Source organism: Mchenga conophoros, linkage group LG11, assembly GCF_057382185.1.
Source record: "Mchenga conophoros isolate Kocher_MC1m ecotype Shallow Benthic linkage group LG11, M_conophoros_male_GT1.1, whole genome shotgun sequence".
Classification (NCBI taxonomy): Eukaryota; Metazoa; Chordata; class Actinopteri; order Cichliformes; family Cichlidae; genus Mchenga; species Mchenga conophoros.
In genome coordinates, this window is record NC_140536.1 from 37,499,937 (window position 1) to 37,526,396 (window position 26,460).

Genomic DNA, 26,460 nt, shown 5'->3' on the forward strand with positions numbered 1-26,460 from the left:
ACAGACATAGAACTTCTCTTTTCTATAACACCTTCCATACAAGGTAATAAACTTCAAGCCCTCAGGGTCTCTGAGGCTAATTATTGACTCTGATCATCTGTTACCAAGTAGAATAAAATATATTAAGACACCAAATGAGTTGAGGCCTCCGGCCGGACACATTCCTAGATTATATGTATTATATGTACTGTGAGCATGCATTGCAGTTATCCTTCTATGTTCTAGTTTCCCTCAGCATGGATCACCTGGACAGTCACGCCAGTGAAGCTTAAGACCCTCAATGAACCGAACATCAACTCAAAATAAGCACAGATAGGCAATGTGTATAAAATACTTCTAACCGTACCTGTAATAAAAGTTAACATAATGGAAGGATCCTCAAATGGACATCTTCAATAAACAGCTGTAATGCAGTATCAGTACTGTGAGAAACATTATTAGATGAAATAATGCTGTAAAGAATGTTATTAATGCAGTTACAATGATGCAGATTATATGGCAGCAATAAAAGAATTTCTGTATCTCCACACGGCCCTTCATCACTCCGTCTGTGAGAGCGAGCACTGTGATGGTTTAGTCTGCACACTAGGACGGGATCAATGATTTATTCCCTGATTTTTTATTTTAGGTTACAAGCTGTAAAGATTCAGTGTTTGTCTGGATTTAAAATAATGTTACAGTCAAACAAAATGTTAGAGCTCTGGACAGAGTGCAGAACATGAATAATCAGTCTGTCTATGAGAGGTAACAGAGAACACGATAAACTATGTACTCGTGTTAAACTCGCGTTGATGATTGGGAGTCACTGGTCTTCATCCACTGACACCAAACACCAGTTCTGTATGGACCGCTAACCCTCACTGGTCTCATTGCTCTCCCGACTCTGTGATTAAACTCCAGGTCTGCTCTGCTCCCGTCTCTTCCAACAAAGGAACCTCTGGATTTATTTCTGGGAATAAACTGTTCAAATACTGTGCAATCATCATCTGTTTTTAGGTTTGGGTATACTTTAAATACGACAAAGCTGTGTTTCTGTGCTTTTTCCATGAACATTTGGACTCATGGTTGCTGCTTATTATCAACTAACTGTATTTTTTTATCTCTTTCAGAAAAATCGAACCCATTAAAGCTGTAATTCTCGTGCTATCAGCTTAATGCATGATTAAAAAAGATATTTAGCAACAGTAACAGATTTCCCTTTTTTGGTTATCCGAGGGTTCGAGTAAAGAGGTGATCGTACACAAGTCCTCACTGTGTTTCTGTATGTAGCCGGTGTCCACACAAGAAAAGACCAGAGCCACAGAGGCTCCATGTAAACATATTACTCAGTTATATGTGAGGGGGCAACAAATCATTAACAAACTGGTTTAAATACATCATATAAAGTATAACTGTTTTCCTGATCTGACTGGAATTTGATGGAGAAAGTGCAGCTTTAGGTTGTTTAGTTCAAACTTAACTGTTAATAACTGAGTGAAACTGGATACATCCATGAGGCATTTTCTCTTATCTTCTTGCTGAATGATGACATATGGACCTTTGTTGAGTCCAAGCTTCAGATGAGTTCATTTTAAACATTTTGAACATTCTTCAGTCTCCCCAGCATTTTATTGCCAACTCATATACAGCTCCTCTTTAAGTTAAATCAATTCATCATTTATTGAAGCGGGGACAGGTTTCTGTTCAGCAGTCAGACCGACAGAGAGTCAGAGCTGCGTCGCATTTATTACAGTTTACACAATACAACACAACACCTCCCACCATAAAACCCCCCAATGGTTCTAAGACAAGGCACTGTGTGTGTGTGTCTATGTGTGTCTATGTGTGTGATGGGGGTGTGTTTGTGTGACCTCCTGCTCACCAAAAGGGTCATAAAAGCAGGAAGCTTACAACACAAGAAGCAGATCTGTCAGACAGGATGTATCTGCAATAAAACCTCCCCCAGCACAGAGAGGCTGAGGTGGTCAGGATCAAAGGAATGTCTTGATCCTGCTGCTTAAACTAAGACTTTACAAATTTAAGAAACACAATGACAACATTCAACAATTTGACTTAACAGTTTGATTTTAAATTTGACTGATTTATTTTAAGAGGCTGTGCACCACAGGCTTTTAAGGTGTGTCTGACAATCTGAGCTCTGATTTAACTGAAGAATCAAAGTAGAATAATCAAAATCATGAAATGTATTCAAATTAGTTTTATTGGCGCCCTGTTTGCCATCATAACCCGTAAGTTGTGAAAAAGTAGAGGCGTGTAAAGTTGCTCTTTTATTTAGTTCATAAAATAAGATGAAAATTACAAATTTCATGCATTGAGAAAAACAGCTGAAGAAGAAAAATCATAGTTATTAAAAAGAAAATCATTTGCACCTGTTTCCTGACACCACAGCAGGACCCTCAGAGCAGAGCGTCACCCTGCTCAGGAGAGTCGTGATTAGAGGTCCAGCAACACTAATCTACAGAGTAATTACTTTTCAAACATTACACATACATATACTCGATTACTAACCCTAATATACACAATAATTTAGGAGCTAGCTACTGATATTTGTCAGTCAGATAACTTCTAAAGATTAAAAGACGTAATCGATTTATCATTAAAACATCAGCCAGTAATAATGAATACACAGATGATGTCACTTCCTGGTGTGCAGACTAAACCGCCACAGTCTTCCTTCTCACAGTAAGCGGCTGTCTCCTCCTCTCTGTGGAAAACCTTCCCATCAGGCTGCGTCCTCCACCTCAGCCTCACCTCCTCAGTGACTCCTTGCTCCACCAGCTTCTCCCTCACCTGAAACACAGTTTGCACACATTATGACAGTGTGTAAAATCAACAAGTGTTTGAAACCTGATGAAGACACAGTGACTGATTTATAACCAGCACAATCACCGAGGAGTCTGAAAATACCAGGATCACTGAACTTTCATTCTTAAATTCTTGAATTCATGCCAATGTACAACGAAATTGTGGGTGCTCGACAACAACTGTGCAGAAATAAACAATTTGGAAGAACAGGTTGCAAAGTGCTTTGAAGTAGTGCAAACTGAGTCTGTGTGTGAGCGTCCTGAGTGATGAGGGTTACCCAGACCATGGCTCTGATTTGTGGGTGGGTGGTCAGGGTGGGGTGTGGGGGGAGGTGTGTGGGACCTGATTGAGCTGGGGTGCTGACCAGAGGGCAGCGGGTCAAAGAATTGGTGGGCAGGATGTGAGGGGTCACCTGTGATCAGTTTCTGGAAATATTCATTTGATTTATTAGGCTGTAGATTAGTAAGCATGTCCTGAAAGTCGTCCATGGCTATCTTTATTATACTGACTCTGCGTCTGACACTAACCACAACACAGGGTTTGGGACAGTTAGGTTCAGGGTCATCAGTGATGATGACCTCACAGGGTTAAAAAGCCCATCTCAACAGAGAAAGTTGATAACCGCTGTCTTTATTATCTCTTTAAGACTTTGTTGAGGCAGCTGACTCAAAGAAAGTCTGGCTGTGTTGAACTTTGTAGTATACAGTCTACAGACAAGATTAAATACTTATACGGCTTCCTTATTCTGCCTCCAAATTACTTGCCAAGTGTAAAAAATCTTGTATTTTCACTCAGGAAGTGAGCAACATCATGTGACCTTGGAAGGGGCGGGGCTACATGCATTTACACAGAAGCGTGGAGCGAGGAAGAGCCTGTTTCACCTGTGAGCTCAGTAAAAGGAAAGGATGAGTTTGGGCCCAGCAGCAGAAAAATTCCACTGAGTGAGCAGGAGTGTAATCATCATCGTCATATCCAAGGTGGAGCACCCACCCCCCTCCATCCATCCTCCGTTTACACTGCCCCTGCATCACGAGCACTGAGACACTACAGTGAATAAAGTTAAGGTGGACTCCCCATGTTACTTCCCTTCTTTTCATGCCAAATCTGTTGAGGGGCGCCTTAATTTAACTATCTATATTAAATTTTGTGTAACAAACTGGGATATTTAGAATAAAGCTATATATCGGAGCTACTTTATTATATTTTGTAACTTTGTAGCATATTATATTTTATTTATTGATTGTATTGGAGGAACTGTGACCACATTATTTCCTCTGGTATTAATAAAGCATTTTGATTCTGCTACCTCTGCAGCTCATTAGCTGCGCTCATTTAACCTGACTGAGCGTGACCAGTAGAAATAAAGGATCGAACTCAGTAATTCCTGGAAACCAGATCTTTGTTCAGCGTCAGCAAACCAGCAGCTTAGCCTGTAGCTGATGACTAAAAGGACCCACAGTGCTCAAACTGCACCTTTTTCATGATCCAGGGCAGGTCTGGCTTCTTCTTTCAGTGAAATTTAGTGGTGACTTTAAAATCAGTGCATTTTATTTGTCTGTGACTGAGCCTCCATCTTTGGGAGTGGTGCTGTGTGAGACTCTCAAAGCACGTTTTGCACTTTTAGAGGAGATGCACTAAAACTGTAACATCATTAAAAAGACGCTGAAGCCAAACAAACAAAGAACAAAATAAAAACTGTTTGTTCTCTATGATTGGAACTGACATGTGAAATGTGTCGGGTTGTGTCGTCATCATCACTGATTTGTTTGGAGGAGTTGAGCTTGAACGCTCTTTTCTCCCAATTCTAATAATGACAACATTATTCAAATAAGACTGAAGTGGTCGGGCAGACGTCAGTCTGTTTGCATCTGTAATAACTTTGAATAAGTCATCTTCAGTTAAACGACTCTGAGCATCTTTAAACAAATGCACTGTAATGAACACTGGGCTGCTTTCTAAAAAACCACTTTTACAAAGTCTCTGATGGACGTGGGAGGAGGAGCGAGGATGACATTTATATCAGATGAAGAGTTCTGACTGTGTCACAGCTGCACAGACGTCTCATCGTGTCGGGTATGTTCTGCATATGTTTGGTTTATTTGATAATCTCACACATTCATTGTCTGGTATTCTAATAAACAAAATGATGATAATTGAAGGAAGACAACATTTTTAAAGTTGAACGTTTCAAATGTTGAATATGTTTGATAGTTTTGTTTGAATGATTAGATTAGATAGAAATGGAGTGAATGACAGAGACAGCTGCCTCTTTGTTGATGCTGCTTTAAGTGTTATGATTAATAATGAACGAGCAGCTGCAGATGAGATTCATGAGGACGTCTTCACAGTTTTTCAGCTCTCAGTCATGAAGAGGTGTGGACTGATCCTGCTGCTGCTCTCAGGTCTGTGAACTCATCTCAGTCGCCTCATTTACAGTTTGAATAAAACTTTTGATATCAGAAAATCAAAGAAAGCACAAAGTGAACTGCTCCATAGGGATTATTTTAAAGGTGTCTGTAAACGAGCTTCAAGCAGTCACAGGAACACTCGTACAATCTCCAAAGACCTTTGTCATGTCAACTAAACTTCTAAAGGTTTCTTTGGGTCCAGTTAGAAGTTTGATTGACAGTCTAATGGTCGGTAGTTTGTAAGAGTTTGTATAAAGTGAAGTAAAAGAGTAAAGAAAGAAAGGAGGGAAGAGTCAGTGCATGAACGTGGCTGTTTGTGTGCACTGCTGAGAAAAACACGTCTTGATTTTATTTTCTGTGTAGAAATCTGACTGAAAGCCTGAAACGCTGCAAACCCGTCAGCTCGCTGAAAAAGATCCTGACTGCTTTTACCACGTCCGTGTGCACGTTAGAGCAGGGCGATATGACCAAAAATATTTATCATGATATTTCATTTTCTTATTGTTGCCTAACATTGTACCGGTATTACCGTGAACGGTATAATATGGCCCAGCCCTAGTGCACGTGTTGTTCAGCTTTGAGCCTCGACCACTAACACGTCGTTTTCCTTCATTGTGCACACTGAAGAGGAAAAATCGTCCAAATGCATGTGCAATAAGGCCAGAGTGAAAAACAAACTTAGCACTGTTAAAGCAGCTTTTTAAGCTGATGTGAGAGTTTCGCCCTGGAGCAGGAAACCAGTGTGTAGGTGTCCACAGGCACCGTAAAACAGCTTTTAACCAGTACACGAGTTACACATCCTTTGAAGGACACATATATTAACATATATTCACGTCTTTAAAGATGTCAACAAAAAGTTTGCGTTGTGGTAGCATGTAAAGAATTTATTCTCCTGATGACTAAAATAGTCGAGCTGAGGTGAGTCTGTGACCGCGCTGACTGACTCGTGTCCTCTCAGGTTACGTGATGGTCTGCCATCTTCAGTCTGATCAGTTAGTCAGACAGCTCCACCTGGTTGACCTGCAGAAGTCCTGGAACGATGCTCAGCAATACTGCAGAGATGAGTACATTGACCTCGCCATCGTTAACAGCTCAGCTCTCATCCAGGAAGCCCAGAAAAGGGCGGGGAGCACCGAGGCGTGGATTGGACTCTCCAAGAGCGGCTGGAAATGGTCTCAAACTGGTCCAGTTCAGTCATCCTGGTTTAACATGTGGCCATGGGGGCAGCCAGGGACTGATGAGTGTGTGATAATAACTAAATCTGGATCATGGTCCACAAGACGGTGCTCAGCTACTTATTACTTTGTCTGCTATGACGGTGAGTGTTTCAGACTTTGGTACCAGGGTTTGACAAACTGAACATTTTAGCTGCAGGTTTGAATCCGTCTGATCTTTTGTTTCAGTTGCGACTAACAAACACATCGAGGTGGAGAACCCAATGACCTGGTCTGATGCTCAGTCTTACTGCAGACAGACGTACACAGACCTGAGCACCATCAACAACACGCAGGACAACAGCCAGGTCACTTCTATCATGGCATCTTATTATCATTATGCCTGGATTGGACTGTACAGAAAATACTGGACGTGGTCAAACTCGAGCACAGCCTCCAACCTGCCGTGGGGGCCCTGGCAGCCTGATAACAGCGTAAACTGTGCCACAATAGTCGGATCAACAGGCTCCTTCAACAGTCATAACTGTGATGACCAACGCCCCTTCCTCTGCTCCAGAGACAATGCAGGGCAAGGCAATGCAGGGCAAGGAGAGGCAAAGAAAGGCAAGTTTATTTATATAGCACAATTGAACAACAAGGTGATTCACCTTAAGCTACAGAGACATTAAAAGACAAAAACAATAAAAAGCATGATTTAAAATTGATTTAAAAAAAAAAAACAGTAGATAAAATCAGTAGTTAAAATGTCAGTTTTGAAATTTAAGCTTAAGTGTGGATTTGGTGCTTTATTCAAATGCAGCTGAGAACAGGTGAGTCTTCAACCTGGATTTAAATAAACTGAGTGTTTCAGCTGATCTGAGGCTTTCTGGGAGTTTGTTCCAGATATAAGGAGCATAAAAGCTGAATGCAGCTTCTCCGTGTCTGGTTCTGACTCTGGGAACTGATAAAAGACCGGATCCAGATGACCTGAGGGATCTGGAAGGTTCATACTGGGTCAGGAGGTCATTGATGTATTTTGGTCCTAAACCATTCAGAGCTTTATAGGCCAGCATCAGAACTTTAAAGTCTATCCTCTGACGGACAGGCAGCCAGTGTAAAGACCTCAGAGCTGGACTGATGTGGTCCACTTTTTTGGTCTTAGTGAGGACTCGAGCAGCAGAGTTCTGAATGAGCTGTAGTTGTCTGACTGATTTTTTAGGTAGACATGTAGAGGTCTAGGAGTGTGTCTGTCCTCTGTGTTTCTGCACAGTCTGGTCCTCCTGGGCTCATCGGGCTTTTCTTTCTCTGCAGATGTCAAACCTTCAGCCTTGAGGTCAGTGAAGGTTCAGCTGAGGGCGGGATCTGCAGACCTGAACGACCCCACAGTGCAAGAATCCATCCTGCAGCAGGTCAGAGGTCACACGGGCCCCGATACAAGGAACAGACCGCTATAACTACTGTGAAATGATAGAGAGCAGTGAGTCTGTGCAGGTTCAGGGACACGTGACAGCACACAGCTGCAGAGATACGGGGCTCGTTTAATGCAATCCCATCCATTTGTATTATTTAACCTTTTTAACTGGTAACTTGAAGAAGTCACTTAATTTCAGATTACTGTGAGGAGACGACGTGAACCAATGACAGGCAATGAGGCCTAATTCCAGACTTCAGTTTCATCCCCAGCCAGTTCATTTAGTTCATTTCCCCCAGAAACAGCACCAACAACGTTTTCTGCTCACTACAGAAACAACGGCTGATTAATGAGGAGCTTCTGTTAATGTGTGAAAACTGTGTTTCAGGTGAGGGAGAAGCTGGTGGAGCAAGGAGTCACTGAGGAGGTGAAGCTGAGGTGGAGGACGCAGCCTGATGGGAAGGTTTTCCACAGAGAGGAGGAGACAGCCGCTTACAGTGAGAAGGAAGACTGTGGGTCGGTTTAGTCTGAACGTTATTGGCTGATGTTCCTCAGATGATCTGCTGTGTAATTCAACTTATTTCCATCTCTGTACTCTGACTGCTGGACTGTAACAGCGTAGCTTTGCATGACTGACAGTTGGAAATCATCCTTCTTTATCCTAAGCTCAGATCAGAGTGTCTGATGAGCTGTTTTATGCCTCTTTGTTTCTTCTGATTGGTGAAGCTAAAGTTTGCAGGTGAGCGGGTGGGCGGACCTTCTGTGTCTCAGATATAAATGTTCATGATATCCTGTCTCTACATATGAAAGTTCAAGAGGAGAAAAAGGTGAAACTGAGTGTTCAGAGCAGCCTGATGTCTGAGCTTTTTGACTTCATACTTTATAGTTCAAATGAGCACCCAGCAATATAACAGTAGATATGCCATATATGTCAGTGAATCGCGCATTTATGCTTTCTATTATCATATTAAATATACATTTTTCTGTCTCAGAAATGTCTCTGCTGCTGTTTGATTCTGTAAACTACAGTCATGGCTCTGCATCCATCTTCATTGTAAACTCTATTCAATAAAGTCTATTGATATTTTATTGTCCTGTCAGAACTTTCAGTTGCTTCATTTTTATGCTCTTATTTTGAATTTGATGCAGTAACACACATCATAAAGGCTGAGACAACATGAAGTTTAATGCTAAACAATAAGAGTCTCACATACAGTGAAGCTGATTGGCGGGACAGCAGTCACATGACTGGCTATGAAATCCCAGACAGACAATCCAACAGTTTGTGAAACATCTGAATGTAAAATGCTGAAAACTTCTGCTGCTCATCTGTTCACAGAAAAATCTGTGAAAGCGACGAGACGGCTGTGTGACGGTGATTTTCAAAATAAATTCAGATCAAATATTTTCTGTTTTAAAACACAAAGTGTTTCAGTCTGATAAAACTCCACATTAAGACCAGAGTACCTGTCCACACAGCGGTGCATTCACTGCTGCACACACACACACACACACACACACACACACACACACACACACACACACACACTAGAGGAACAAAAGCCAAAAACAACAGGAAACAGATTAAAGCTCATCTATAAAATGAGTTTCCAGCAGTCGCTGCCCTGACATGGACGTGGCTGATGTGTTTACAGATTCTGCACTGTAAAAAATGGCAGTGACATATAAACCATGTAAAATCCCTACAGAAATGTATAGTAAACCCCAAAACATATTTTTCCTGTTTCAATTCAATTCAATTTTATTTATATAGCGCCAAATCACAACATAAGTCGCCTCAAGGCGCTTCATAGATACAGAGAAAAACCCAACAATCATATGATCCCCTATGAGCAGCACTTTGGCGACAGTGGGAAGGAAAAACTCCCTTTTAACAGGAAGAAACCTCCGGCAGAACCAGGCTCAGGGAGGGGCGGGGCCATCTGCTGTGATTGGTTGGGGTGAGAGAAGGAAGACAGGATAAAGACATGCTGTGGAAGAGAGACAGAGGTTAATAACAGATATGATTCAATGCAGAGAGGTCTGTCTCAATCACAGCGAATTTTTGTAAACTATTAAACAGAATGTTTTTGTTACATTTACAACATCAATGTGTGATTATAATCAAATTTATTTGTTAAAACTACAAATATTGGGAACAAAAACAGTGAAATACTTTAATATTATAACAAAACAATTATGTTAATTTGACATGCAAATATTGTAAAAACTATAGTTTTAGTCAGTTGTTTTTAAAATACACGAATTATATGTAAGTCACTTTACAAGTTTATACCGTAGGCCTGTAACGGACCTACTTTAAACATGATTCATGAAATTATGCAAATTCAGGTATACGGCTAATAAAAATGTATTCACAGAAAATGCCATTGTGAACCTGAGAGGTTACTTCTCTATTTTTATGCTATACAAAAATATGCAATTATAATGACATTTTTTAATTATTCAGGCTATTTGCAGCCTATTGTACAGTAACCTATAAGAAATTATTTATCGATAGCCTAAGTAAAACTTCTGTTCAGTCATAATCCTTATATTCTTTATGTTTCTTTTAATTGTAATGTGATACTTAGACTAGACTACTGTTTTTGGGTTAGGTCAGCAATGTATCATATCACAGGCTAAACAACCTAACGGTGCCTTCCATAGGATGTCTATGGTGCCTCCTCTCCACAGAGCTGTAGGCTACTGTAGCCTGCACTGGGTGCCTCCACCTCCACCATCATCCCCATCGCCAAGAAGACAGCTGTGGCCAGCCCAAATGACTACAGGCCTGTTGCACTTACGCCTGTAGTGATGAAGTGCTTTGAGAGACTGGTCTGTCAGCACATCAGGGCCGGTCTGCCTCCCACTCTGGACCCCCACCAATTTGCCTACAGGACAAATCGTTCCACCGAGGACGCTATCACCATAGCGCTCCACACTGCACTGAGTCACCTGGGGCACCGAGGAAGCTATGTGAGAATGCTCTTTCTGGACTTCAGCTCAGCATTCAATCATATCATCCCGGAGATCCTGGTCCAGAAACTGTCTCACCTGGGACTCTCCACCCCCATCTGCCTCTGGATCAAGGACTTCCTGACAAATAGACCACAGTCTGTCAGACTCGGCCCCCACCGGTCCAGCACCATCACACTCAGCACCGGGTCTCCACAAGGATGTGTTTTGAGTCCCCTCCTGTTTACGCTCTACACATCCGACTGCTCCCCTACCCATCTCTCAAACACCATCATAAAGTTCGCGGATGACACCACAGTGGTTGGACTCATCTCAAGGGGGGAGGAGTCGGACTACAGAGATGAGGTCAACAGACTGACTGAGTGGTGTTCAGTTAACAACCTCCAACTGAACACCACGAAAACTAAAGAACTTATCTTGGACTTCAGGAAGGGCAGAGCAGACCCGGCCCCACTTTACATTCACGGGAGCTGTGTGGAGAGGGTACACTCCATGAGGTATCTGGGCGTGCAGATATCTGATGACCTCTCCTGGACTGCAAATACCACGGCGGTGGTTAAAAAGGCCCAGCAGCGTCTCCACTTTCTGAGAGTGCTCAGGAGGAACAACCTGGAGGAGAGGCTGCTGGTGACATTTTACAGAGCCACCATAGAGAGCATCCTAACGTACGGCATAACAACATGGTATGCAGGGTGCTCAGCTGCAGACAGGAAAGTACTGCAGAGGGTCATCAACACAGCCCAGAAGATCACTGGCTGCTCTCTGCCCAGCCTGGAGGTCACTGCAAACTCTCGGTACCTCAGCAGAGCTGGCAATATCATCAAGGACCACTCTCACCCCAGCAACCAACTGTTTGAACTATTACCGTCAGGCCGACGGTACAGGTCACATAAAACCAGGACAAACAGATTCAGGGATAGCTTCTTTCCCAGAGCTATCACCGTAGTAAATAAGCACAAAAACAATTGAACCTATTCCATACCGTCACTGTCATTATATTATGCTGCTATTCATACTGTCATTATATTAATGCTGCTATCCTGTATATATTGTACATACTATTGTTTGAGTACTTACGATTGGTTTTTTTTTTGTACTTTTTATATTTTACATTTATATTTATCATTGAAACTTGCACCAAGGGAGTGGCACTCCAATTTCGTTGTACTCTGTACAATGACAATAAAGGCTATTCTATTCTAGGAGCTGGGTTCTGGTTATATGGTGTTTTTGTCTGTATGTGTTTTTGGTGCCTCCCTTTTTGTATAGGTAGGCGGGGCAGTGAGTCACTGAACCTGGCACACCTGTTACTCATCAGCTGCAAGTGTTCTTTAGGAGCTACCTGACAGAAGACTAGTGTCCGAGTATTGACGTTTTTGGAGAGTCTGTAATTCTGCCCCTGCCTGCTGGAGCCGTTGGATTATTTCTGGTGACTGTAAGAAGTTTTGTTTCCTCCCCAGGATTTCGCCTCGTCTGGAGGTTTTGGCAATAAACAGTACCAAGTAAGCTCTCTGTAAAGTCTACTTTAAGCTTTTCTCAGTTATCGGTTATCATTTTTTTTAGATCGAGTGCACCTGTGTACCTGTGTGTGTTTCCGTCACCTGCACGTCCTGGCTCCGCGTCCCCATTCATACGCTATTGTACATACTTTGTCCTTGTAAAACCTCCCCATCACTGTAAATAAACTGTCTTCACCGCAACTCTGCCTCCGTGCGTTCTGTTCCCTGGGTCCATCTGCATTTGCCATAACACTGAGTGCGCCTAATTTTGAATGCGCATCTGTAGCTCGTCTCTGATTGGATAATGACGTGAGGGCGGGAGGAGCGGGAGAAGAGCTGCTAGTTCACGGCTACAGCTAACGAACCAGCAGCGTGCACAGTCTGCAGAGTGGAGAGAGAACAGAAAACGTCGAGCTTTTACCAAGGACGTTTTTAGGACAAATCACAAATATGCGATCTGTGGTTCATCTGAAAGTTTGCACGGTAAGTTTAACATCTAGGCTACTTTTTTCGAGACCAAAACGTCACTAGCACCAGTTGATATTTAGACTAATACTTGATAACTTGGCGCTAGCATGCTAGTTCAGCTGAAAAGCACTGGCAAACTTTTTAAATACTAAAAATGGTCACCTGCGTCTTTTGTAAAAAGATATTGGTCACATTAAGAGGCTGTGTACAGTAGGGCTGCTCAATTAATCGAATTTTAATCACGATTACAATCTGGGCTTTCAACATCATTAAAAATGACTGAGCCGATTATTGGCCCCTCCCTCATTTATCCGCGACACCTTAAAGGCCGGTCCGTGGGGCATAAACCGGTCCGTGGGGCATAAACCGGTCCGTGGTGCAAAAAAAGGGTGGAGACCGCTGATTAAGAGGACCCGAGGGAAGCTCGGAAAGCTAAGCAGAAGTTATTTGGAGAGGAGAGTGACTGCCGTTGGTTGAAAAGAGAGGTAAAAAAAACTTCAGTGGTGTTGCACACTATTTTATATTATTTTTTTAAAGTCATTATTCAATACGTTGTCATCGTTAACCCTTTAAAGCCGGTCAGAGCAGCACGCTCCGTTTTGTGTAACAATTTTTAAATCCCTGTAGAACCTGAACAGTGTAAGCTAGCGCAATAATTTGTTTTGCATATGAAACCGGAGGAGTTGTACTTACATCTGATGCCATCAGCTTGTCCTCGGTCACGGTTTCCTTCCACATAAAGCTTTGCAAAAATTGCATAAAAAGCGCTTGCAGGAACAAAAAACATAATATTCCAGAAACAGCTTTGTGATCCGATCAGCTGTTCATAACACTTCCCACAGTGAAACAGAGTCAGCAGTGTTGCCAACTCCTCAGTAAGGAAAATCGCTATTGGTTGTCCTAAAAGTCGCTAGAAGTCGCTAAATGACGTCATCGCCAAATTTGCATAATAGGTCATGCTAATCTAATTGTAACCTATGTTGTTGGAGAGAGAAATAACATCGTGGAAGAGACATAAAGTGAGTAAAAAACGTCCTAAATGCATTTAGAATTTATTTAGAACTACAAATTAAATTTCTTTTAGCAATTATTGTTTTTTTTAATGTCACAATTCCAACCCTGCTCCTTTACCCGGGCTTGGACCGGCAAAAGTGACCCGAAATAGGCGCTCTGGTGGAGTTACTTTGTGTGTGTGTGTGTTTATAAGTAGTTTTAAACCTTGTGATCCACAAAACAGCATAAGAGTAAAAGAAGAACTGACTGCGTTACAGCACCCGCTGCTTGTTGAGAGTAAAAGCAATAAGGGCTTTCACGTCTTTTTTTTTTTTTTTTTTTTTTTTTTTTTTTTTTAGCGGGTCTGAAAACTTGCTAAATATAGCGACAAAGTTGGCAACACTGGAAGTCGCGAACTATCGCATGTGCGCCATTTCCTGCCCGAAACCGGAAGTGACGTCATTTTCGCGGAAATGTAGTTTTTTACTTGTAGGCCTTAATTGCCTATACTGGTGTTTTTATAAGTCATGTTTGACTCTATACTTTTCTGAATAGTTTCTGTGATGCTTAGAACTCGAATTGTACAGCTGGAAATAGTTTATTTTGATGCACCTGCTGTTTTCTTTGCAAATTTGCATCATAGGATTGTTTTTTCGTTTTTCCTGCAGTATATAAAAATTGGTGTATCTCCAAAATAAAACTATGAAGACACTCAAAATAAATTTCCTGCTGTTGTAAACTATTTTTTGCAACTTTTTTTGTATTTCAAGTTTTGAGGGATAAACCTCTTAAATTTCTCCAAGTAGAAATATATGTTAAAAAAAAACCAAAAACGATTTTCAATTTTTTTGTAGTTTATTGTACTTTTTTGCAATTAATGTAATTACTATGGACTTAATGCATACATATTATTACAATATGGGCTATAACAGTTGTATTGATGTATAGCAACTTGAAATGCTCCCACAAATGGCACTACAGCAGGTATATTAAAAAAAAAAAAAAAAAAAAAAAAAAAAATATAATAATAATAATAATATAAGCTCTGGCGGACTTGGTTCTATAGTAGGTCGTGAGGGTTAAATAAATATCGTCAAATAATCGAGATCTCAATTTCAGTGAAAATAATCGTGATTATCATTTTTGCCATAATCGAGCAGCCCTAGTGTACAGTGGTCCTTCATTTATGGCGGGAGTTACGTTCTAAAAATAACCCGCCATAGCTGAAATCCGAAGTAGCCAGTTTTATTTTTTACAGTTATTATAGATGTTTTAAGGCTGTAAAACCCCTCACTACACACTTTTCTCAGACAGACATGAACATTTCCACACTTTTCTCTCTTGTTTAAACTCTCTCAAAGTTCAAACCTTTGTAGAAAAATGAGTCCAGTATTATAGAATGGTTGCATGTGTTTACAAAAAAGAAGAAAGTGTAGGAAGCATAAAGCATGTTCCCCAGATGGTATTGATGACATGTACAATCTCACCCTCAGCCCCCAAATGACAGTACAGATTATTAAGAAAACTCACATAAAACCATGTCATCTACTAATTCAGCCACTGATACGCCAGAGAATGATAGTCGGTCTTATCTCAGAAATATGTGTCTCTTTTACCTTAAACTGCAAGGACAGCTGCTAATTCCTGCCTCTATAATACAGATTACTTGGATTTGAAGGGGAAAAGGTCTTCTGGACTACATGACCACAGTTGGTGTCAGCAAAAGCAAGACGTTCCTTCAGACTGATGCAAGGCTTCAGAGGATACGGGGACGGCAGAGTGGCTGCTCAGATGATGTGAAAGAGGTGGTCCTGCTTCTGCTCAGCTACTTTGAAGAGAAGGAGTTCATGCTTTTCCATGTAGAAGATGCATGTCTGGCAGATGAGGTGCAACTGGAGCAAGTGTCTCTGACACCCACGATTATTGTCTTTGGTAAGTCTGTTTCATAGCTCTCTCTCTCTCTCTTTTTAATTGCACTGTTTATAGAATCTCATGTACTGCAGTGCTTATTAATATAACCTGTTAAATAATTTGTTCTCAGGTCAGTCCTGCTATTCCTTAAGATGATACATGCTGAGTCTTGATCGGAACCTCGTCAGCACAAACATATCCTCATTCATTTCTGCACTTTGCATCGTGTTCGGGAGCTACTACAATTTTAACATCCATTATCTGGCTTCCACTCTGGAGGTTCTTCGAAGGTGAGCAAATATGTCTTTCTTATTTCTCAGACCTGAGAATCTCGCGTTACAACAATTGTGATTGAGACTCTGAGATCTGGAGTCTGGCTCTGACTCTTGGCTGGGTTTGGACCCGGATTAAGACTGTTTTTATAAAATAACAGTCTTTATTTTTCCTTTTCATAATGATCATGTGTTTTGAATAATTGTATTGTTTGTTATTTTCTCTTTTACCGTGGGAGGGGCTTTCATGAGAATGAAATGAATAAATTTTTCTTTTTCTTTTTTTTTTTTTTGTGAGAATGTCTCACGACAGTGACGCAAGCAAGTGCGACGTTCGTGACAACAGCTGTGTGCAGATCAACAATGGATCACATATCGAGTGCAGAGAGAGTATGAGCGTGCAGCGTTTAAAGCGTGGAAGTACTGACCTTACTTTGAGTTTGATTCCATAAAAAGTGACAAAAACATTAGTGTCCGCTGTGCGTGGGAAGAAAACTTCGTTTTACAGTGAAAAAAACCCCCAAACGTCCGAGCAAGCACCGAGTAGCTACGATGTAATGGGAAACTCACAGAGAAACTCGCAGATTCTTCCACTGACATGACTGCTGCAACTCGCCTGCACCAGGGCAAACCTCCGCCTGCCCCACTCCTGCTAAACAGGTGAAAATAGATCAACAGGACCGCTGAGTCTATTTGAAAGACTGAGTGTAAACACAAAAAAATTTTTTATTTTATGTGCAGAAAATAGGTTTAAATGTTAAACAAATTTCTTCCAGTCAGAGAATGTTGTATATAATTTAATGTTTGCTTGATGCATAAAGTTAGATGAGTAATAAATAAATAAAACTAGTTTTAAAAACCATTTGATTACATTTTGTATGATGGATTATGCAGAAAAAGTAGAATTGGGCTGAAAGATCTATCGCTTTATCACCTCTTCAGGTTGTAACTAAAAAACTAATTACTTTTGAAAATAAGTATCAGTAAAGTAACAGGATTACTTTTGGGGGGAAGTAATCAGTAATTAGTTACTGATTGCTGGCCAAACCTTCACATTGCACTACAAGAATAAAGACGATGTAGTGTGCATCCTGGTAACTGTGGCTTGTTTACAGACTCTAATATACTGTGTGGAAATGTACAGATTGTTTGTTTGTTGCATTCAGTAAGACCTGAAATTAGAGACTGCACTTCTATACAGTCAGATTTCTTCCAACCAGACCAGCTGCCCCCTGCTGGCCTGTAGAAAGAATGCAGATTCAAAGCTTCACGTTCAGATGCGCCAACGTCCATCCTTTTTTTTTTTTACAGCCTATTTGTGACTTGGCCGCCATAGCAGTGGGTATCAGTGTGTTTACAGTTTTGTTTACATGTGAACAAAAAGAAGAACAGGACTGTAACTACATGCAACCAAAGACGTGATTGGTCAATGCATGTGGACTACAAATAAATATGTATATAAATGAATAAAAGCATCTTTCACCATTTTTGTTCATTTAGCCAATTTTTTTGCAATAAGTCATCCTCGGCTCGCTGTGTCCACAGAGGACGTGTCCACCTATAAAAGTGTGAGGGCTCAGCAAACTCCAACCCCTCCACCACTGAGGATGTAGGCCCATCCTTCCTGTCCACTCAGTGAGCCGATACACACCAACGTTGATTTTCTCACAAATAATTATTCTTATAAAAATAATAATTCAGTCGGCACACCGCAGTAGGTTTGTTATACTAAAAGCAGTCACAGGTTTATTAACATTGAGATGATCAGATGGTTTACAGTCAATAAAAACATGTTAGTAATATTCAGAGTGAATATAAATGATGTTAAAAACAAAACATCACAGTTTCAGCTAAGAGATGAAGTCTAAATGAGAAGTAATTTATAAGATTGTGTTAACTCCAGGATTACATTAAAAAAGACATTGATTAGCTAAAAACATCCTTGTTCCATGTTTTTGTTAGAGTGCAGTCATGTCGGTGACCTTTCCCTCTGCTCGACTTCAGCTACGGAGGACCAAAGCTGACTTCATGAAAATAAAGTAATACAGCTGATAAAAACGACTCATATAAAACACTTTGAAATACAAACGAGAAAATACACAATTTAATTCCTTTTAAATACTTTTTCATGGTCTGTGTTCATCATTTTAAATTCATGTATTAACTTTAGAGAACCTTGAAAATATTATTTCAGTATTTTATGATTCGAGATCAGTTTGAGTCAGACTTCAACTTCCATACAGGCAGAACAGTGACTATAATTCTCCTTTTATCCATTTTCCCTATTTCATGTTGTGTTATTTTAGTATTATTATTGATAAATAAATTTACTATTTGAGTATTTTGTGGACATATTATTATTCATTTGTTACTTTTCAGTGTTACATATATTTTGTGATGTATTTGGTCAAGAACGTCTTAGCTCTGTAAATCGTTTTCATTTATGAAAGTTTAAATTATATTTATTTCTAAAAACATGTTGTCATTTACAAATGTGTTTATTCATTTGGCCTGTTTGTTTTTCAACAAGTCACCTTTGGTCCTCCGTATATTCGGTGGGTTTGAAACAGACTGCAGGTTATAACTCGTCTTTAATGCAAACAAAGTTTGAATATCACCAATAAAACTCTTCTTCTTTTGTGTCTTCATGTCCCACTGTTACCCTGCAGCGCCCCCCTGTGGTCTGCACAGAGAAACCCGGCAGGTGTGGTGTTTCTGGGCTCAGGTGTGGTGGCGTTTTGGCTTCAGAGCTCACTGCAGCAGGCAGGTGCACTTGGTGCCTTTCTCTTTGTGCATGGTGCCGAACAGCTGAAGGGCCTGGTTGTTGATCAGCTTCCAGAAGTTGTCGAAGGAGATGTTCTGGCCGCTCTGCACACCCATCTGCTCCAGGACCTTACCCAGGCCTTCTTCATTCTCCACCGTCTGCAGGCAGGAAACAGCAAGTCAGTCAGCACTGCTGGAAACACTTAGTGGAAACTCAGGGGAGCGTGATCTCAGGCACAAAGCACTCCAACAACTCTGGTCCAGAATAACAGAGAGGAGGATGTGACCTGCTTCATTACTGTTAGCATGAAAGAGTTTTATTTCATATTTTTTTGCTTCTCTTGTATGCTTAAGCATCCATCCATCCATCCTCTTCCCATTATCCTTTTCAGGGTTGTGGGGGGGCTGGAGCCTATCCCAGCTGTAATGTTAATTCAATATTTTTAACATAATACTGACTCTAATCACTTTTTCCTTTCTTTTCATGCAAAGTGTGTTTTAAGCTTGTTTTAAGACTTTAAAAACAACGTTGAGCTGTCAGTGCACAAAGACTCGATTAGTCTGATTGTTACCTAACGTGGGACGTTCTGCTGACTGATGGCAGTTCGCTGAAGAGAAGCCCATAATTAAATCACCTCTGCGGCGCCCTCTGCTGTGCAGATGACTGCATTTACAGTTGGTTTCCAGGTGATGCAACAAAAAGCAGAATTCTTTACGACAACTTTCAGAAATATCATCAAACTTTAAGCTAAAGGAATCAGTTGCTTTGTCATTTCCAGAGATGGGCAGTAACGCGTTACTGTAATCCGATTACTTTTTTCAAGTAACGAGTAAAGTAATGGATTACTATTGCAAAAACGGTAATTAGATTACCGTTACTTTCCCGTCGGAACACTGCGTTACTGCGTTACTAAAACCGTGATTTTTTTTTTTTTTTTTTTTGCGAGAATGTCTCATGACAGTGACGTAAGCGAGTGCGACGTTCGTGACAACAGCTGTGTGCAGATCAACAATGGATCATATATCGAGTGCAGAGAGAGTATGAGCGTGCAGCGTTTAAAGCGTGGAAGTACTGACCTTACTTTGAGTTTGATTCCATAAAAAGTGACAAAAACATTAGTGTCCGCTGTGCGTGGGAAGAAAACTTCTTTTTACAGCGAAAAAACCCCTAAACTTCCAACAAGCACCGAGTAGCTACGACGTAATGGGAAACTCACAGAGAAACTCGCGGATTCTTCCACTGACCGCGGCACACCTGCACCAGGGTAAACCTCCGCCTACCCCACTCCTGCTTTACAGGTGAAAATAGAGCAACAGGACCGCTGAGTCTTTGACTTTATTTATTTTCTGCTGTGTTTTACTTGCATCTGTTTGAAGGACTGAGTGTAAACACACAAAATATTTTATTTTATGTGCTGGAATGTGCAGAAAATAGGTTTAAATCTTAAACTAATTTATTCAACTCAGAGAATGTTGCAGATAATTAAATGTTTGCTTGATGCATAAAATTAAAAGATTAAAACTAATAAAACAAGTTTTAAAAAGAGACTTTTCCATCTGATTACATTTTGTATGATGGATTATGCAGAAAAAGTAGAATTGGGCTGAAAGATCTATCGCTTTATCACCTCTTCAGGTTGTGAATCATGTTTTTAAAAAGTAACTAAGAAATTACTTTTGAAAATAACTAATCAGTAAAGTAATGGGATTACTTTTGGGGGGAAGTAATTAGTAACTGATTACTTTTTACAAGTAACTTGATCAACACTGGTCATTTCTAATAAAAGCATGTTGGAGGATCAGTGTGAAATCTAGTTCGGTTGTAGACATGAAGGATTTTTTATTTTAGGAATGATTTGATTGGGAGTATAAAAACAAAGTCTGTTTCTCAGTTGAAGCCCTCAGCGTGGACTGGGATGGATAAATAAGTGACAGAAAAATCAGAGTTTTGCTGACTTTGTTCCAAATAAGGTTTTAAACCCAAAGCACAACAAAAACACTTCAACTTCTACCATCTGTGCAGATTTCCCTTCAGGACTTTCTGAGGACTGTCTCCGTCATAACGTCTCTGATCTGCAGTGAGCATTCCCGAACACGTCAGACGTCACCGAGGACGCATATTATTCCAGCCCCCACGCTTAATTAACGAGGAACAGACGCATGTTCTCCTGCAGTCTGCTTACTTGGTTAAACAGCCTTTGTTTGGAGACCGAGTTAAATGATTTGTGATTGGAAGACGAGCTGTGATGTCATCAGTACCTTGGCAATTGCCGGCATCTGACTGGAGATCATGGACTGGAACTGGGTGGTGTTCATGGTCGGTCCGTTGTCTGCAGCTTTGTGAAACTCGGTGACCAATGTGTTGAGGGCCAACTCCAGCTCTGAGTACTGAAACAGGAGCAAAACAGCTGCTGTTAGCAATACTGTTATTAATCATCAGGAATCAATAATCAGTGAGAGACTGACAAAAGCTCTTGACCAACAATTTTTAATTAACCGTTCTTTCTTTCTTAATAAAAAGGCAAAGATTACGTCTGAACCAGAGTCACATTGTTTCATATTCCTGGAAACTTTGTTCCCAAACGTAAAAATCAGTGAGAGCTGCTGATCGCTGATTTTAATCATCGTGAAAAATGTCAGGATATCAAGACAACATCTTGAAATCTGTTCCTGAGAGAAAATCGAGTGAAGACGAATACCGATGATAAACGTGTGTTTGACCATCTCATGTCAAACATGAACACTTTTACACTTTATTGAATGTAACAACAACCAAACTGCATGAAACCATCTTTGTAATAATAAAGAAGCCTCTCATGTCTGTCTGCTCTGTGTTGGTCCAGTGTTTGTGATCCTGATGATTTGAACTTTACTTATTGATGAGATAGCCTTTATTTGTCAGTTGCAGGTCTTTTGCCCACAACCGAGATGACAGACCTTGCCGACCGTACATATAATACAGAAACATCACATTGGGGAGACAGGTCAGGCCAGGTAGCAGGAAAAAACATTGAAATGTGTAACACAGAAGGATAATACAGGAATGCACAGATATCAACACACCACAGCACAATAAACACAGACAGCAACATGGGGAAGAGTTCCAGTGTGTACATCTGATCTGGGACCACTGTCCACATCAGAGGGGAGGTAAGCGTTGGAGGTGGCGTTGGATCCGGGGTAGGGAGGGTGATGCGTCGGTGAGTGCTTATCAGTATATGTCTGTGTGTGCGTGTCCAGAGTTCAGCTGAGACAGTGTCCTTCGTCCTGCCAGGCTAAGTAAACAGTCTTCCAGCCAACCCAGGTGGCCTTGCATGGAACGGGAAGGAACAGACTCAACACAGTCGTCATCAGGGAGTTGTTGTTCGGCTCCAGCCTTGCAGCTGGTGCCAAAGGGGTCTCCGCATGAAGTGATGGTATTTTTTACTTTAGTGCGAACAGCTCATATGAATTTCAAAGCAGTTCTACAGTCCAACACCGGTCTCTCAATCTCCCGTTGGAGAGCCGCGAGCTTCACCATACTTGCGTTCTGTGATGTTGTCATTTCTTGTGCTCAAGGAGCCGATTCTGAGAACTCACGGCAGTGTGCCTCCCCGAGATGTCATCCAATTTGTGCCCAGAGATGTTATTCCAGGCTAGCCCTTCTGAGATGTATCCAGTCTGCAGTCAGAGATCTTATTCTGAGTGTTCACAGCAGCCGTAGCCTCTCCAAGATCTTATCCGTGCTGACTCAATGAGCCCATTTTGAGAAACTCACGCCTCTCCCATCGCTTCAATCCCAGCGGGCAGCCTTGTGGGGGTTTGAACAGCTGGTTCCGCTTTCTTTATTCTTCGATAAGTCAGGGCCAAGCCAGCTCCGATCAGCCAGAACCCTGTTACCATGGTTCAGAATAGGTCGATATCTTCAGCACTCAGGCTCACCCGAGCCCAAACTTCTCGTTGAGGAAGGGGTGTCAGTTGCATTTAGGGACCAGTTGATCAAATCCATAATTCCTCTTTATGTTTTAGAAACAGACTGTGAGAGAGTGTTCCAGGGAAAAGGAATACAAAAAACACGAGACTAGACAAGGACATAAGCAGGGAAGATGAGGGAGAGGAGAAAAAGTGCGTCCGCCTCCTCCGAGAGCCAAAGAAGAAAGTCAGCAGCAGATACGAACATTTCCACACACAGTTCATCCTGCTGTAATTTTACAGGTGGGCTTCATCCCCGATGTTAGCGACAGCTTACAGATATAAAACAGATAAAGAACAATTGCTCTACCGCTCCACTCTGACGCCCTTCACCTGTCCTTCCTCTTCACCTGGATCTCATCCCTCAGTTGTCTGTGCATATATAACTGTGACGTTTCCTTAAACGTGTTGATTGGGACTTTGGGTCGCTGGTCTGTTAAACTGGTTTCCTGTTCCCTCCATGACACATTCTGTTTCACCAAGCCTTTATCCAGCGCACATCAAACATGGCAGGTATGTTTCTGGGCACTCAGGGGTTTTCCTGCTTTAGGTTTTAAGTTTGCATCTGTTAGCAGTGCCTGCTCCACTCAGTGTGCGGGGAAGGGCTCTTTGTGACGACCTCCACTGACTTCTTACGCCCACAACCCCCACACTGACCCAAACTCTGACTTTAACCCTAAAACTGAGGCTTAACAGCCAGAATCTGTCCTGATACTCACCCTCTGTGACTGCAGCATCTGATGTATTTAAGGAACGTGTGTAAATTACAGCTACAAGTACACTAGTACTGTCAAATGGACTAAAACATGCAGGAGATTAGAAAGATATCTCTTTTCCTGGGTAACTACAGGGTGCAGCTAAATGACACACAAAGCTGGAATCTGAAGAATTTCTAGCATCACAGATCAGCGTCTCCAATCTGAGCGGGATGATGTTTCGTGTGATAAATCCAGCAGTGCTAAAGAACAGAGGCAGCGAGGTCTCTGCACACGTTTAAAGAAACAGGACAACCCAGCCACAGCGTGTTTCCTCACAAGCACCGGGGTTTTATTCCACCCTCTCTGTACAGACTCATTGTGTCAACACTGGATCTCTGCTGTTACTCATATGCGCCTCACCCCGTCACTAACAGGACGAGGATCTGTCAGCCAATCACAATCTGGACTGATAAGGTGCTCGATTTTATTTGAAATGTCCAATGTTCATATTGCAGTTGTTATGAAGCATTAATCATTTACTCCTGAGTGAGAGATCAGTCGTTACTCTTTAGTGGACAAAAATAAACCCATAAACTGACACAAGCTTCGATTTCTGCACCAAATCTTTTGATTTACGCTCTTCAGTAACAATATTAAGTTTCACACTGGGACAAATCATCCTGGATTTTATTTGTTCGCTACACAAAAATATTAACATCAGAAGTTTCCGCCGAGCTCGAAACTGATTAAGATTGGGCAGGATCACAAAAATAAGGGCAGTAATCTTTAAATTCTAATGAAACATAATGAGGTTCCTGCAGTGTGCGGGGCTGGGTTTGAGCTGTTTGGCTTTGCTTTGCCTCGGCCGAAGCAGAAAGTGTTAAACAGCTGAATGAGATCAGACCGAGCGGCCCTCTGAGGGCTCAGCTGCTGTTGTGAAAGAGGGCGGCGGCTGCAGAAGTCTGCCTGATCCCAAACCAGAAAAACTATTTCTCCTGCTTTAACAGGCGAATTAAAGAGAAAAGATGACTGAACACGAGCCGAGACTCAGAACGTGTCAACCAGCTTTTATGTGTTTTTACTCAGAGGGTCCAAACTGCTTCAGCTCAGTCCAGAGATCCTCTGAAAACCCACTTCATGCGATTGTCCAGCCTCCTTCACCCAGTTCATGTGAGCTGCTTGTGCATGGTGGGTGTAGCTGAAGCAGATGAGCACTTAAAGGGTCTGCTGTCGGCTCCACCTGTATTTTTGCATTCTCAGTCAGTTTAACCTGAGCTCAAATCTGCATCAGCGTTTGGTCCAAAGTAGAAGCTGAATGCAACACTGCCTCCCAGAGGCCAAATGCACCAACTACAGCTTTATTCAAGCGGATTTACAGCTTGTAATGGATTTCCTTCCATCCATTTTATTTTGCAGGAACTGCTGTATACTGTGTGCAGAAAAACAGTAGACATAAAACTAACTGTACAAATGATATCAGCTTGAAAACGAATAACGCCAACGCAGTGTGGGAAAGCCCCACTCTTAGGGCATAACGCCACTGCAGACGGGGCGTGGATGAGCAAAGTCAAATCCAGGCCAAAGCCCGGCTGCAGCACCAGAGGTCAGAGCAAAAGTACCAAAGCTCTGCTGGCTCCAAAGAAGAGTCAGTCAAGGTTAAACTTTAGAGCTGAAACAAAACAGTTTTAGTCTCTGTAGCTGATTTCCTCCTTCATCACAGATGAATAAAAAGAAATAAGAACTTATTTATTGGGTGAATTGACTTGTTGAGGCTCTAAGTTAGGGGCGTGGCTTCTTTGGCTGACAGGAGTCCACACAGCCGTCTGTTCGGCTTCACTGGACCTGTGGGCCGTGTTTTGGAGCATCTCTAATGTGGTTATCTGACCAACAACATGGCTGCTGTGTGGTTAGGTGTAACAACAGACTGAAGTCTGAGCTCCATTCTGATGAATGAAATTTCAGCAGCCAGTCAGCACGTACCTGTGCTCATGTTTTGCACCTGTACAGTTTATGAAAGCAGCTGCTGAACCAAGCTCGCTACATTTAGCTGATAACTCAGCGCTCTATGGTCAGGTCTGTCCCCAGAACCCCAAAGGCAAACATCACGTACTCAACAGGAAGAGCCAAAAGCCCAATGCCATCTTTTATGTACAGTCTGTTTAAAACTAAACCAAATGGGGAAGGTTTGCTGATACCATCAACCCACATTTATTTTATTCAAATTGAGCCAGGAAAGAAAAGTTTGACTAGAATTTCAGAGCTTCGGCTTCCAGTAACTGCTGTCCTTTATCTGCATGCAGCAGCTGCTTTCATTTTCAGGTCGCCGGCCTCATTATTTCACGTTTCACTGCGCTGCTTTCATTAAAGCGCCTTTAAGCTTATTTATAGAAAATAATCAGTCACACTGATGGAACATTAATTAGCCTTTAAGGTATTATAGTTCTAACCTGGGCTATTCTCATAAATATTACTTTTACTGTATTACTTTCAGAGAAATAAACTCTACGGAGACGCAAACACTGGACAGAGGAGAGAATCTGCACCTCTCGCACCTGGAAGTAAATCAGTGTTCCCGTTTGATTCGACCCGTTTCCTTCATCTCTGTCTCACACATCCTCATAAACTTGATCATTTCTCTCTCCAGCAGCTTCATCGCGCAGCTCTGGGCGCCCGATCACACCCAGCAGTCCTGCGCTCCGCCCGCCGAGCCCGTCTCAGCCGATCGCTCTGATCGACCAGCCGGGGAGTTCGATTATCTTACCTGAGTCTCCATCTCAGAAGTTCGGTCCCAAAAAACGAGTAAAAAACAACAAGAACAACTAATAACTGAAAAACCACCGAAACCGAGGAGCACCGAGCGGAGAGTGCCGGAGGATTTACACGTTTCCTGCTGAGAGTCACACAAAGTCCTCCCACTCACCACACACACAGTGATACACGCGCGAATACACACCCACTGAACACACACACGGACGTGTGAGCCTCCGCTGCTTTCAGACCCTCTAAACTTTGTGTAACCTCTTTGTTTGTCAGCGCTGAGCTCTTATCAGCCCCACCCACACGCGCGCACACACACACACACAGAGGGACGTGACCAGTCCAAACTGACAACTAACAGCAGCGTAAGATGAGCTTTCTGGAACAGCCT

At 41.8% G+C, this 26,460-nt stretch overlaps 2 protein-coding genes across 4 annotated transcripts; one reads left to right on the plus strand and one right to left on the minus strand.

Moving 5' to 3' along the window:
* The first annotated feature begins 4,748 nt into the window (after positions 1–4,748).
* LOC146564990 (putative C-type lectin domain family 20 member A) lies at positions 4,749–8,779 on the plus strand. Of its 3 annotated transcripts, XM_085290444.1 has the most exons (6): positions 4,749–4,878; positions 5,154–5,207; positions 6,172–6,531; positions 6,617–6,944; positions 7,677–7,776; positions 8,167–8,779. In XM_085290444.1, exons 2-6 carry the CDS (start codon positions 5,171–5,173, stop codon positions 8,302–8,304), a joined length of 963 nt encoding a protein of 320 aa, XP_085146570.1. In that variant the 5' UTR covers positions 4,749–4,878; positions 5,154–5,170; the 3' UTR covers positions 8,305–8,779. The 3 variants fall into 3 exon arrangements, with proteins under 3 accessions (XP_085146570.1, XP_085146569.1, XP_085146568.1); XM_085290443.1 differs by lacking the exon at positions 4,749–4,878 and having other exon boundaries at positions 4,905–5,207; positions 6,617–6,961; positions 7,694–7,776; positions 8,167–8,776; XM_085290442.1 differs by lacking the exon at positions 4,749–4,878 and having other exon boundaries at positions 4,905–5,207; positions 8,167–8,772.
* Positions 8,780–17,615: 8,836 nt separating this feature from the next.
* s100v1 (S100 calcium binding protein V1) lies at positions 17,616–26,259 on the minus strand. Its single transcript, XM_085292809.1, has 3 exons — positions 26,074–26,259; positions 20,923–21,051; positions 17,616–18,822 (listed from the first exon to the last, which is right to left on the minus strand). The coding sequence occupies exons 1-3, from the start codon at positions 26,083–26,085 to the stop codon at positions 18,652–18,654; spliced, it is 312 nt and encodes a 103-aa protein (XP_085148935.1). The 5' UTR covers positions 26,086–26,259; the 3' UTR covers positions 17,616–18,651.
* Positions 26,260–26,460: the final 201 nt, after the last annotated feature.